The 14,071-nt window shown below is 40.1% G+C and overlaps 1 protein-coding gene across 12 annotated transcripts in view; it reads left to right on the top strand.

Moving 5' to 3' along the window:
* Position 1: 1 nt before the first annotated feature.
* The window catches only part of TTLL5 (tubulin tyrosine ligase like 5), a 240,282-nt gene continuing 226,212 nt past the window's right edge, over positions 2-14,071 (top strand). For 9 of the 12 annotated variants that reach the window (XM_033107454.1, XM_033107463.1, XM_033107453.1 and 6 more), the window contains exons 1-3: positions 2-362; positions 1,671-1,841; positions 8,493-8,599. In XM_033107454.1, the coding sequence (XP_032963345.1) occupies positions 1,768-1,841; positions 8,493-8,599 (181 nt within the window). In that variant the 5' untranslated portion in view covers positions 2-362; positions 1,671-1,767. Of the gene's footprint in view, positions 363-404; positions 556-1,670; positions 1,842-8,492; positions 8,600-14,071 lie in introns of those variants that run through there. The other 3 variants (XM_033107462.1, XM_033107457.1, XM_033107452.1) reach the window with 3 other exon arrangements.

The raw sequence follows: 14,071 nt of genomic DNA, 5'->3' as shown, positions 1-14,071 counted from the left end.
CCACTCACGCTGTGAACCCGCCTGGTGAGCGTGGCGGAAGAACTCCAGGCTGGGAGTCAATCCTTTAGAGGCGGAGGGAAAAAGCGGAAAAAGACGTCAGAGTTTTTCTGCTGAGAGCGGGCTCTGAGCCCGCGCTGCTCGGCGTTGACGACATTCGTCCGCGCCTGAAGTCGAGCGTTTTTAGCGCCAGGTGGCGGGCGCCTGCGCAGTGGCTCCGAGAGGGCGGTTGCTTGTTGGTTGTTGTAGTAACGGGGGAAGCACCCGTCCGCGGCCGCGGTGAGCTCGGCTGGGGAAGGAGGCGGGAGGTAGGCGCTGAGCGCGGTCGCAGCCTGCCCGCCCCGAGCCATGGGAAGATGAGACAGGTAAACGCCTGCGCCGGCGGGCTCCCTCACCCGAGGGAGGTGCGCTCCCGGGTCTGGGCGGGCGCCGGCCGCTGTACTTCCCTCAGAGTCTGGGAGCAGCTGTTGGCTTCCGGGCGCGCCGGGCTGAATTGCTGCGGCTGAGTCGTCCGCGTCCTTCCCGTGGGGAGCATCTGCGGACCCACCCCGGATTGGGGTGAGCCATGGGTGGGGCTGAGGAGCTGATCCCTTTAAGGCGAGGATACTCCTTGGGCAAGCGTCCTTAATCTTTCGAACGCCCTCTCCCTGCTCTACAGGCAGCCTAGGACAGATTGACAGCCCTTCTTGACGGGGGTTTTGTTTTAATTGAAAAGACATGCCAACATTTGGGAAAGATCGAGAAATCTCATTGGGAATCCTTGGAAGAACGCCTTTGAAGGTGGTTAGATATTGTCCATTCCGCTGAAGATCTGTAGGAATCATAATCGGGATTCGCATTTTTTGGTCCTGTTTGTAATTTTATCGTATATATGAATGCATAGAAAAATGAAGTCTGGAATGATTGACATCAAGTGTTTATCTCAGAATGACGGAACTATGGTCATTTAAATACTTTCATTTTCTGTATCTGTAATTTCTATTCCTTTATCAAGCACAACGAACATATACTTTTTCTCTGCAGAAAATTTTCAGTTAGAAATTGGAAACATCCTAATGTTAATGTCTATTTGAGGTTCAGGTCACGGTTTGTGGCTTTTTGCAAGGGAGAGTAACTTTTGAGAGTGTTTAGAAGGATTCCTCCCCCTCCCCCCACCAGCTATTTATGACCTTGATTCAGGAGAATATATTAATCTTTTGCTTCAGTGGTTGAATTTGTTTTAGTCGAAACATGAGGGCATTTAACTTATGTGCTTGTCATGGAAGCTAAAGAAATATTTGCAAGGATCTTAAATCTTGAGTTTTCACTTTTAACCCAGTTCAGGTTTTTCTAGTAGCAAGGAATCTATGTTTTAGGCAATCATCCACTTACCTTAGACTTTCCTAAAAGTTAAGTAAGTTTATTCTTTTGGTGCATGTTAGATATAGTTTATAATAGAAAAATGAGAAACTCGAATTTAACAGTCTTCAGATATATAGAGGACAGACAGTATGTTTAAAAAAGAATACTTGATTTTTGGGGCATTCGTGAGGCCCTGGGATAGAAGGTAAGCTGCTAGAGGTTGGGCGCCATTTAGGTAAAGATTCATTTTCATTTCTTGGAAGATCATCAGCAATAATCAACAAATAGGCAACTTCATTGTGTGTGCGTCACATCATTTGGCTTTCTTACAGGAATCTGTGCCACCCAAATTGTTTGATCCAGTGAATCTGCAAGGAAAGGTCTCTGAGGCACTCTCATCTGCTGACTGCATGACAAACCCTAAAGGAAATGCCAGTCGTGATGGCCCGGGACCTGGAGGAAACAGCATCATCCTCAGAGGATGAGGAGGTGGTAAGCCAAGAGTAAGTAATAGCAAGCCTGCTTTTGACTTTTTCTTCTAGGATGGAAAATAGTTCTCTTTACTGATATACTCTTTTACCCAATATCCTTCCTTTGGTATTGTCGGACTCTCGTTTTAGCCTTTATCCATGATCTAATTCAAGGTCTTATTATTTGGTCCCCATCAGCTATATGAAATGAGATAAGGCTCTGGACTCATGAATGAACATAGGCTCTAGATGTTGCAGGTAGAAGCTCTTAGTAAACTTTTTAAAGATTTTATTGGGGAAGGGGAACAGGACTTTTTTTTTTTTTTAATTATTGAGGAATAGTGTGTACTTTCAGGACTTTTTTCCAAGTCAACTTATTGTCCTTTCAATCTTAGTTGTGGAGGGTTCTGTTCAGCTTCAAGTTGTTGTCCTTTCAGTCTTAGTTGTGGAGGGCGCAGCTCAGCTCCAGGTCCAGTTGCCTTTGCTAGTTGCAGGAGTCGAACCGGCAACCTTGTGGTTGAGAGGATGCACTCCAACCAACTGAACCATTCTGGAGCTCAGTGGCAGCTCAGCTCAAGGTGCAGTGTTCAATCTTAGTTGCAGGGGGCGCTGCCCACCATCCCTTGTGGGACTCCAGGAGTTGAACTGACAACCTTGTGGTTGAGAGCCCTCACCCATGTGGAAATCGAACTGGTAGCCTTTGGAGTTAGGAGCATGGAGCTCCAACTGCTTGAGCCACCGGGCCGGCCCCTCTTAGTAAACTCTTAAATGGAGTTCCTAATAGGAGATTTTTCTTCAGATATTGAAAAAAAGTAGGTCTCCAAACTCTGTGACTTTGGTTATGTTACTTTCTCAAAGGCCTTTATAGTGATAGAATGATGATGATAATATAGAGAAGTCAGGTGACAGGCCAGAGTAACTTTGGCAAGACATTAGAATTCTATAGCCTGCGCTGTGTCTATTAAACCACACTGTTTCCTGAGTTTTGTTTAGATTAGAGACAAGTTTCTTGATTGCTGGGTTCTCATAATAATGAAAATATAAATGCTAGTGAAACATGCAGGTGCTATTATAGATGATGGTAAGGCTTTAACTACTGTATCTCATTTAATCTGAAGATGTTGTTAGTCTCACTTTATTAAACTCAGCCTCAAATACGCCTATATCAAAGTACTTCCTCAGGGACACATAGAAAGTAAGTGATGGCGTGAGATTCATACCTAGTTTTATTGAATTTTGAAGCGCTTTGCAATTTTGCCTCCTTTAACATTATTGCTTAACACAGAATGAAGAGAAAGACTGGCTTCAAATGAAGATTAGTTTTTAAGATTTTCTGCTAGTCCCCTTGGGTATATGTGTGCTGTGTAACCTGAAAAATGGGGACAGTATCTCGTGGGCTGTTTTGTAGGGGTATAGGATCAAATAGAAAAATGTATACGAACTTACTTTGTAAATTATAAAGTGCCATACAAATATAAGGCATTATTCCTACTGGCTTTAATATTGAATTTAAAGTGGACTTCTTCTTATAAAATAGAAGGTTACATTATTTAATATAAGTTGAAAAATTTATTCAAGCATTAATAAAGCTTTGGGGAAAGATTTCTCATCACTTTTAGGTTATAGAAAATAATAGAGATTTAATATTATATCTGGGTCATTCTAATTCAGGATAATTAAGTGGCTAATTCCCTCTGGCCTTTGCCTTCTTGTGACTTTTTGCTTTCTGTGTGCTCCCTCTTACCCATTTCACAAAATTCTTAACTTCTGTTCCAAGCATCAGTTTTTCCAATTTCACGATCATTCTTTTACTCCATAAATATCTCTCTTTATTAGTGGGCTTAACAGTTGGGCTTGATAAGTATTAGGTTGAACTGTGAAATTGCCATTTTGGTAGGTCAAAGCAGTCAAATATTGACAATTTTAGTTGGTTCAACCTACTATTGTAGTAGGTACTCAATAAATACTTGCTGACTGAGTGACTGACTGAAGGAATAGGGACTTCATGCTTTAGATCACATTAGATCAGGCATTCTTAACCTTTTTAATGCTATGGATCTTTTGTCAGAATAATATTTTTAAGTGCTTAAAATAAAATACATATCATTACAAAGAATGCCAATTACATTGAAATGCAGTTATCAACATAAAAAAAGACGTGTTACAGTAACGTGCTTTCTTATTAATTAAATAACAAGATCATTCATATGAAACATGGGGAAGTTAAATTTTATTTTCTAAAGGCAGCAGCATGAAGACTTTTTGCTTAGTTTGCATAAGCTCAGCACACTGTGGGGTGGTCTTTGATGAACACTTATAAGTGGGGAATGCTAGGAAACATCATAGATGTCTGGACCACTAACGTGAGATGTTAACCATTTGATAGCTGAATAATTGCTTGGGGGAGAGATGCCAAAGCATCGTCCAGACTCATCCCACCAGATGAGGAAGACTGTGATCAAGAGGTGATCTAGTGACACGTTTAATAACTAACGTAACTTAGAAGTAGTGATAAACGTAAATGCTGTTTTAAGATACTGGCATCAACTGTAAAATGGTATAAAAAAATCTGTAATTGCAGGTAGAGTCAACGGCACAGGTAATGCTAATACTGCTGTGCTTTGCTGCCTATATTTGTAATTGAGAAACGTTAAATATTTCTAGAAGTTAGTGAAAGTAAAGGTGTAATCTCCTCCCCTCTCCCCCCAGTCCAAATTCATGGACCTTTTGCTCTCCTTCCTTTCAAACTCCTGTCGATTTTTGACTGTTAATCTCGTTCCATCGGGTCGTCTTGTCTGTTGGACACTTGTTTTATACATTAGGAATCTTTTTTTTTTTTTTAATTGGGGAATATTGGGGAACAGTGTGTTTTTCCAGGACCCATCAGCTCCAAGTCAAGTCGTTTTTAGTCTAGTTGTGGAGGGCACAGCTCACTGGCCCATGTGGGAATCGAACTGGCGACTTTAGTGTTGTGAACACCGCACTCTAACCAACTGAGCTAACAGGCCACTCCCTATACATTAGGAATCTTAAGTCAATCTTGTTTACGCTTGGAGCAGTAGGCCTACATTTAAAAAGTTTTGGAAGTTAGAAGGCCTTGACTCTGACTTCTCTGGCGCGCTGGGGACGACCGTTGCAGGGCGCCCAGGGTCCTGAGGTGGGACCGTCGGCCGCCGACGCCCAACTTTTTCGGCGCTGAGGTACCCGGCCTGGTGGCCTAGGACGTTCCCGTCGCATGGCGGAGTGCTGCGGACGATGCCCATGAAGTCCTTAGTCCTTCTAGTTGCGCTGTTGCTATGGCCTTCGCCCGTGCCCGCGTATCCGAGTGAGTGACCCGCCCGAGGCGGCAGGGACTCAGGAGACATGCCTCAGGGAACCTCAGGATTCCGGACCCGCCTGAGTACCCGCTCTTTTTTGCCCCTGGTCCTGCACGCCTTCCAAATCCCACTGCCCAGGGTCCTGGCCTCCTCTGCCGAGGTGTGTCCCTCTCCTGCTCGACCTCTTCCTCCCGGACCTGCGCGCCTCGGGGCTGACCTGGCGACGCAGCCGGTCCCAGACTTGATTCGTGTGTGGGACCTCCCCATCGCCGCGAAGATGTTCCTTGGTGTTAACCCTGTGCGCCTTTACCGGTGCACGTGCAATAAAGCACGGGTGGGCACACCGCGGCCCGCCGGCCAAGGCGGCCTGCTTTGGTATCGCTGGCCGACCGAGAATGGCTTTTACATTCTTAAGTGTGAATATGAAATGTGATCTTTCGTGACGTGAGAAAAAGTATGAAATGTCAATGTCGTTGGTCATAAATAAAGTTTTATTGGAACACACACACACACACACACACACACACACACACACACAAAGAAGGCCTTAAATCATCCAGTGATGTTCAGATCCTTGGGCTGTATTAAAGTATCAGTGCCTTGCAACCCTGGAATTTAGGGCTAGAAACTGTCCAGGCAGTACTTGTTTTGCATGGCATTATTTCAAATAGTAAATGCAAAAGGGGCTCTTTTTCTATATTTTGTTCGGGGATCCCAAATACAAATTTACATATAGATGTGGAAACTTTCATAAAAGGATTTGATATAAGGTTTCTTTTGTCACTTGAAAAAATAGTAACTTTAATTTCTATCATAAAAGCTGGCTTTGAAAAGATCATCAATATTTACATGGAAAAAATAAGAGATCATCAACAAATGATTATACAGTAAGTGCCATAGGAGTTCATAGAAAGCATCACTGTGAGCTGGAGGAGCTGGGGAAGGCTCCATGGAGCTGATGAGACAAGCTGGGCTTTGGAGGGTGGGATTCAATGAACAGACAGAGGTGGGGGAGGCATTTCCAGTAGGGGCACTGGTCAGAATAAGGTATGGAAGCTTTGAGTTAGGAAGGCTAGATCCCAAGAGTGCATAATATATAGTCCTCATGACATTGCTTCTCAAAAGCCAAAGTGTTCTTAGGTTTTCAATAAGATAAACCATAAATTGGGTCTACTTTGTTAATTAATCATTTAAATATTTTGTTCTTTCATGCCTCTAAAGCATATTTTCTTAATATATACCAGTTTCTGGTATGAATGAAAATTTAAGGTCCCAATTTTCAGTTTTCTAATAATTTTGAATCTTTTCACTGTAGCACCATCTGGTGGGAGCTTGATTTTAATGACAATTTAGCATCTGCTTTAAGTGTGTTTTAGTTGACCTTACTGAATTAATAATTTGTCTAATGTCTCTTCTCTTTTCATAGGCTGTAGGTGAAAAGATTTCTTCGTCAGGAATTTGGCTTTCCGCACATAGTCTAGTTAGGGCCTTGGCTCTTCCCAGTTGTGCATCTGTTGATTGTGTTCCTGACTCTCGTGAAGCATTTTTAAGTTATCTCTAAGTTAAGTCCTAAGGCGCAGTGGTGCCAGTTTGTAGCTAGTGCTTGATTGATGAGGAACTTTGGGTAGTTTCCAAAGTTTCTGTCCAAGACTTTGTAGTTTAGGCTGCCTATGTTTTCCCTCTATCCTCTGACTTAGAAATACAGTGGAAAAATTAAAGTTGGAAGAGATCACAGGAATTATCTGGCCCCATGCCCACGTTTTACAGGTGTTTAAGATTAAAAAGCAGGCAACACACACACACACACACACACACACACACACATCCTTCTTTCTTTCTAAAAAATGCACCCTATAAACACCATTTCTCAGAAGTGGGCACTGTCACCCAGGTCAAAGAGCCAGAACAATAAGTATCCACATTCCATTTCTAGAAAACAGGAAATGAACTAGGTATGGTGTTCTTTGCTTTCCTCACTAAAGGCTTTTGGCATCTCATTCCGAGTCTAAAGGCTGCCTTACTTCTAAGATCGGTAGCTTGGCAGCCGGTTCATTCAAAGTGTGGATCTTTGAAACTTGGGTTGGGAGGGTCTGCCTTGGCCTTGAGATTTGTGGTATGGCCTGTGTTAAGGGGTGTGGTCATATGAGTTGTTGAGAGCAGCCCGAAGCATGGCTCAATGAATCTTATTCCATTAAAGAAACTGATTAGTTTGAGTTCCCAGAGAGTTGAGTTTAAGGTGTTCCATGTACAGAACAGCACTGAAGTGTGATTAGGGTGATGGAAAGGTGCAAAGAGCACAGACGCTGGGGTTCAGTAACTTCCACTTACTCAACCAGCTGTATGACCTTGGCAAATTAATCCTCTCGGAGATACTTTCTTCAGTTCATAGTGTGGGCAGGAGGGTTAGGTGAGATAACATGTGAAAGCTCTTAGTTTAATTCCTGGCACATATGAGGGACTCGGGTTATTTCCTTCCCTTTTTACCTCCCTTCATTAAGGAGTTTGAAGTTTCCTAATCTGTGAGTAAATATACATCTGACTAAGATTGATTAAACATAGATTTCCTGGGAAAGAGAATAAAGTCAGAGGTCCTTTTCTGGAGGAAAATATCTATTGTTCCACTTAGTATAGGCTTTCTTTAAAATATGTGGTTTTAATTGGGGTACTAGTATTAATTTAGGGTTCCTAGCTCAGAATCTTAGGATGCGTAATTAATTGGCTTAAAGAGGGACTACAGGGTGTAAAAGGGGTATATAAATTATTGTGAATATATTAGTTAGGATTCTTTCTGTGTGCTGGGGACTGAAAATTGTCTTAAAAATAAAGAGAATTTATTCACTCGTGTTTAGGAAAGACTTGATTCTGCAACTCCAAGCATACCACTCAAGATCTCATTTATCTCATTCTACCAGCTGGGCTCCCACTGACTTCCTCCAACAGCTCCAGGCTCTCCTGTCAAGGTCACAAAATGACTGAAGTACTTCCAGACCTCTCTCTTACACCATCAAGGGGAAGAGAGGCCATCTCTTCTATAGCTGTTGGAGAAGAGAAAGAAAGCATCGCTTTCTGAGAGGGTCTCACATCATGTCACCTGACCCTCACTGGCTCCAGTTAATTGGCTGATGTGCTCGTCCCCGAAGCAGCCAATTTGACTGGGGGATGGAATGCCCTGTTGGGGTGCATCCCTGAACCAGGGATGAAATTCATCCTACACCACATGGCTGAGAATGGGAGAAGGAAGGGTTTCCCATTGGACATTTAGGATTCTTGTTTCAGGAGGAAAGTTGTTAAGCAGCCAATCACAGCGATTTGCTTCAGCAGTGAATGGATTTTGAGCTGTAAATAAAGCCTTTTGTTACGGTTGTAGGGATCATCCATGTATCATGTGGACTGGAGGCTGCAGGAGAATTCCAATTTTGGTCTTCCACGCTGAGGCAATTCTGACAAAGGACAACAATGTTCGAATAATTGGAGGTGAGTGTGACCTCCCCCACAGATGGCAGGGTTGGGGATGGCCCTGACAACCTGTCTTGCAGAAATTGATGTCACCTGTAGATCGGGAGATGGCCTTGGCCGTGAGAAGAATCTATTGGTTTGTTATACTTGAAAGGATTATTTATGATTTCTTGGATTGTTTTCTGCATATTAAATTGTTTTTCCTTTTTGAACTTTTTCAGAATTACATGTACATGTGTTGTTATTTTTTTATTGTGGTAAAATACACAAAACAAAATTTAGCATTTTAACCATTTTAGAGTGTACAGTTCAGTGGCATTTAGTACCTTCACAATGTTGTGTAGCCATCACCACTATCTAGTTCCTGAACACTTTCATCATCCCAGAGGTAAACCCTGTACCCATGAAGTAGTCACGACCCAACCCTTTGCGACTCCTAATCTACTTTCTGTCTCTGTGGATTTGCCTATTCTGGATATTTCATATAAATGGACTCATACAATATGTGTTTTTTTTGTGTTTGCCTTCTTTCGCTTAGCATAATGTTTTAAGGGTCGCCCACGTTGTAGCATATATCAGTACTTCATTCCTTTTTATGGCTGAGGAATATTCCATTATATAGATGTACCACATTTTATTTTCCGTTCATCAGTTGATGAATGGTTGTTTCTACCTTTTGGTTATTGTAAATAGTGCTACTATGAACATTCACGTACAAGTTTTTGTTTGAACACCTGTTTTCAATTCTTTTGGATATGTACCTAAGAATGGAATTGCTAGGTCCTATGGTAATTCTATGTTTAACTTATTAAGGCACTGCTAAAGTATTTTCCACAGTGACCGTGCCATTTTATGTTACTACCAACAATTCATGAGCGTTCTAATTTCTGCACATCCTCACCAACACTTGTTATTTTCTATTTTTTAGGTTATAGCTATACTAGTGGGTGTGAAGTGATAACTTATTGTGGTTTTGATTTGCCTTTTCTTAATGACTAATGACATTGACCATCTTTTTGTGTAGTTATTGGCTATTTGTGTATCTTTGTCGGAGAAACGTCTATTCAAAGCCTTTGCCTATTTTTCAATTGAGTTATTTGTAGTTTTGTTGTTGAGTTATAAGAGTTCTTTATACATTCTGGATACTAGACCCTTATCAGATACATGATTTACAAATATTTTTAACTGGTCTGTGGTTTGTCTTTTCACTCTGTTGTTAGTATTCTTTCATGAGCAAAAGGTTGTCATTTTGGAGTTGTCTAGTTTATCTATTTTTTCTTTTGTTGCTCTTGCTTTTGGTGTCATATTTAAGAAACTGTTGCCTAATCCAAGGTCATAATCCCTATGCTTTCTTTTAAGAGTTTTATAGTTTAAGCTTTTATATTTAGAGCTAAATAGTCTTAATTTTTTTATAGAGTGTGAGATAAGGGTTTATCCTCATTCTTTTGCATGTGGATATCTAGTTGTCCCAGTGAAATTAGTTGAAGAGACTATTCTTTCCCTATTGAATAGTCTTGGTATTGTTGAAAATCAGTTGGCCGTAGGTGCATTGGTTTATTTCTGGACTTTTAATATTCCGTTGATCTGTATGTTTATCTTTCTTCCAGTACCATATTGTTTTGATTACTGTAGATTTGTACTAAATTTTGAAACTGGGAAGTGTGAATTCTCTAACTTTGTTGTTGTTTTCCAAGATTTGTGTGTGTGTGTGTGTGTGTGTGTGTGTGTGTGTGTGTGTGTGTGTTTCTATTCAGGGTCCCTTGCAATCCCATATAAATTTTAGGATCAGCTTTGATAAGGAGTGCATTGAATCTGTAAATTGCTTTTGGTAGTGTTGCCATCTTAATGTTAAGTCTTTCAGTCCATGAACAAGGAATGTCTTTCCATTTATTTAGATCTTCTTTAATTTCTTTCATCAGTGTTTTATATTTTTCAGTGTACAAATCTTGTAGCTCCTTGATTAAATTTATTCTTAAATATTTTATTCTTAATTGATACTCTAAATGGAATTTTTTTTCTCATTTTAATTTTTGGGTTGTTCATTGCCAATGTGTAGAAATACAATTGATTTTTGCATATTGATCTCGTATGCTGAAACCTTGGGGAACTCATTTGTTAGCTCTAATAGTCTGTGTGTGTGTATTGTTGCGGGGGATTTTTTTGGACTGTCTATACAAGATCACGTCACCTGCAAATAGAGATCATTTCTACTTCTTCCTTTCTAACTTGGATGCCTTTTGTTTCTTTTCCTTACCTAATTACTCTGACTAGAACTTCCAGTACAGTGTTGAATAGAAGTGGCGAAAGTGGGCATCTTTGTCTTGTTCCTGATCTTAGGGGGAAAGCTTTTCAGTCTTTCACCGTTCAGTACAATGTTAGCTGTGGTTGTTTCAAAATGCCCTTTATCATGTTGAGGAAGTCCCCCTCTATTCTTTTGTTGAGTGTTTTTGTCATGCAAGGGTGTTGGATTTTTTCTACATCAATTGAGATGATTCTGTGTTTTGTTTCCTTCATTGTATTAATGTGGTGTATTGCACTGATTGACTTTTGAATGTTGAACCACCTGGTGTGCCTGAGATAAATCCCACTTGGTCATGTGTATAATAATCCTTTTAATGTGCTACCGGATTTGTTTTGCTTGTATTTTGTTGAGGATTTTCGCATTTATGTTTATAAGGGATATTGGTCTGTAGTTTTCTTGTGATGCCTTGATCTGGCTTTGGTAGCAACATAATGCTGACCTCATAGAATGAGTTCCCTCTTCCTCTTTGGAAGGATTTTAGAAGGACTGGTGTTAATTCTTTAAATGTTTGCTAAAATTCACCAGTAAAGCCATCTTAACTCATTGTCAGTAAAATGGAGATAATACCTATTTTGCAGGCACTGTGAGAAGTCAGTGTTATCATTTAATGCTTGGCACATAGCACACCCTCAAAACTTACTCTACTTGTTGAATAATATCTGCTCTGCTTTGAAATGACTTTAAGGTTTGTCCTTGCTCTGTAATAAGCCAGGAGTTCAAAAGATGGTGAGCATCTGCTTCTGGGATTTGAATTCTCCTCCCTCCCCAGAGGTCCATTGTGTTCTAATCCCCTCAGCAAGTTGCTAGGTTACCACTTAAAGGGACATGTTTCATTTATATTCTCGAATCCTGAGCAACTGAAGATTTGCTAACATTTGCTGAGAAACTCCTAAATATGACTTGAGTCGAAACATCAATGGTGAACTTGAAAACAACAGAAGTAAATAACCCCCCGACACACACACACAAAACATACTACTTTTGGCGTGCTTGTCACATAAATTAATCTATGTATTCTATGGCCATAGGCAGACCCTTCTTTTTTTTTAGAATACCTAACATTTGTTGGAAATTGGTATTCATCAATGTTGTCGTCCCATTATTCATGCAGTCACTTTTTCAGAACCTTTAAGTCTTTGTTTTTTTTTTTCCTTTAGGCATTCCTGTGATTAAAGAAAAAGCCACTAAACTTATTTCTCAAACTGTTTTTGAATTTTCTGTATCTTCCCAATTCCTTGAGGTTTACTAACTTTTTTCACCTTCCTTATGTAAAGAACAATTCGAATGACTTTTGCTAGTTGCTGCCTCAGATTTCTGAATTTTTAAACAGTTGATCTATTTTTTTTCTTTTTGCTCTCTTAAATAGCTGACATAGATCTGTTGAGATCATAATCCTGTGGTTAAATCCCCTTGAGAGGTGTATCTGGGGCATTAGTTTTCTTCTGTTGATCTCATATTAGATGCCAACCTTGTTTTTTCTGTTATCTAGTAAATGTTTCATTGAATTCACTGTTAATATTTTTGGTACAATACGGTTTCATATGCTTTGTTAAATATTCTAGGAATATATTTTTTCTCACTCTATTCTTGTTTTTTTCAAAATTGTGTGTACTTTGAACAAGTAAATGGGATTGCATTTTAGAGGCACAGAGATGTTTTCAGTTTGAAGTAATCTATTCCTAGAATGAAGTATCATTTTATAATTTATCACTGAATGTGTCAGTTTCGTAAGTTTGCATTTGTATAGACTAGCACTGCCCAATAGAAATAGGATGTGAGCTGTGTATGTAATTTTCCAGTGGCCTTATTTAAAAAAGTCGACAGAAATAGGTGAAATTAATTTTAACAGTATATTTTATTTCATGCAAAATATCATTTCCACATTACTCAGTGTAAAAAAAATCATTAAGATAGTTCACATCCATTGTGTGTTTTATACTTACATCTCCATATGGTGTAAAATTTTCACTGGGAGTACTTAACCTGTATTTAGATTTCGTAAGTGTTATAGTTGAAAAAGTAAATTCACATGCTCAAGTTATTCTAAACAAGTTTTCCAATAATTGGATCGAGTATCAGTTTTTAAATTTACATAATTAAATAAAATAAAAAATTCAGTTACTCTGTCACACTCGTCACATTTCAAGTGTTCAGTGACATGTGGCTAACGACTGCCATATTCAATAGTGCAGTTGTAGTTTTCAGACTGTAAGGCAAGCCATACTATGTTGCCATTGAAGGGGTTATTCTTGTATTCTCAAAGTCAAAAACGTCCATTTTATCTTCATTCTGGTTTCCCACGCTATTTTTGACCAAACCCCTTAGGTCACTTCACTATTCCCTGGATGCTTCAGTGCTGACAGTCAGATTATTGGTTGCTTGTATTCTTTTGCTCTGCTACAGTCAGTCCTGGAACTTGCAAGGGGTCCTAGCACATCTAGTTGCCTCCTGAGATGCATGTAGGTGGTTGGAGAAGAGGAAATTCTACAGTCTCATGGTGGAATTGACGCAGTGCGGTTTAGAGGCTCTGATATTGGATGTTTGGCAGTTTGCATTTAGTCAAGAAAAACCATGCCCTACCTCCTGTTTTTATAGGAAAACAACATGGGCAAGGTGGTTCTTTCTTGGGCAGGTGGACAAATTCAGTTTACAGTTGCAAGTCTCCATTTGACTCTTGCCAAGGGAGAGAGAGCTTAGGGTTACCAGGATTTTTCAAGAGAAGCCCAGAAATCTAGATTGTTACATGAATCATTCCGATTTTAAAAGGTTATATGAATTGTTCCGATTTTAAAAGGTTATCAACTAATTCAATTTTATATTTAAAACACCACAAGGAATGAACAAACCATGTCTGTAGGCTGGATTTGGCCCTTAGGTCACCAATTGATGGCCTCTGGTCTAATATATACTGGTAATCAGCATCGTTGGTGCTGGGCTGTTCTACACAGAACATGAATGTGCATTAAAATCCCAGTAGTCACAATTGCTGTTCATATATCATCCCACCCTGCCTTTTTTGTGCTCCCCTTTTGAAACACGTTCAATGTATCTGAGTTGGGTTATAGTTCATAGGTTTGGATTAGAAGGAGTCAGTCACTGCTTACTACTGACATACGGTGAGAATCAGGTCTGCCACTGTGCGCAGTGAGGCTTACATTTTTCTTCTACATTAGAAGTAGGAGGAAGCA

The sequence above is a fragment of the Rhinolophus ferrumequinum genome, chromosome 6 (assembly GCF_004115265.2).
Source record: "Rhinolophus ferrumequinum isolate MPI-CBG mRhiFer1 chromosome 6, mRhiFer1_v1.p, whole genome shotgun sequence".
In the NCBI taxonomy this organism is placed as follows: Eukaryota; Metazoa; Chordata; class Mammalia; order Chiroptera; family Rhinolophidae; genus Rhinolophus; species Rhinolophus ferrumequinum.
The sequence above is the reverse complement of the archived record's forward strand: the minus strand, read 5'-3'. Positions and strand labels throughout refer to the sequence as shown.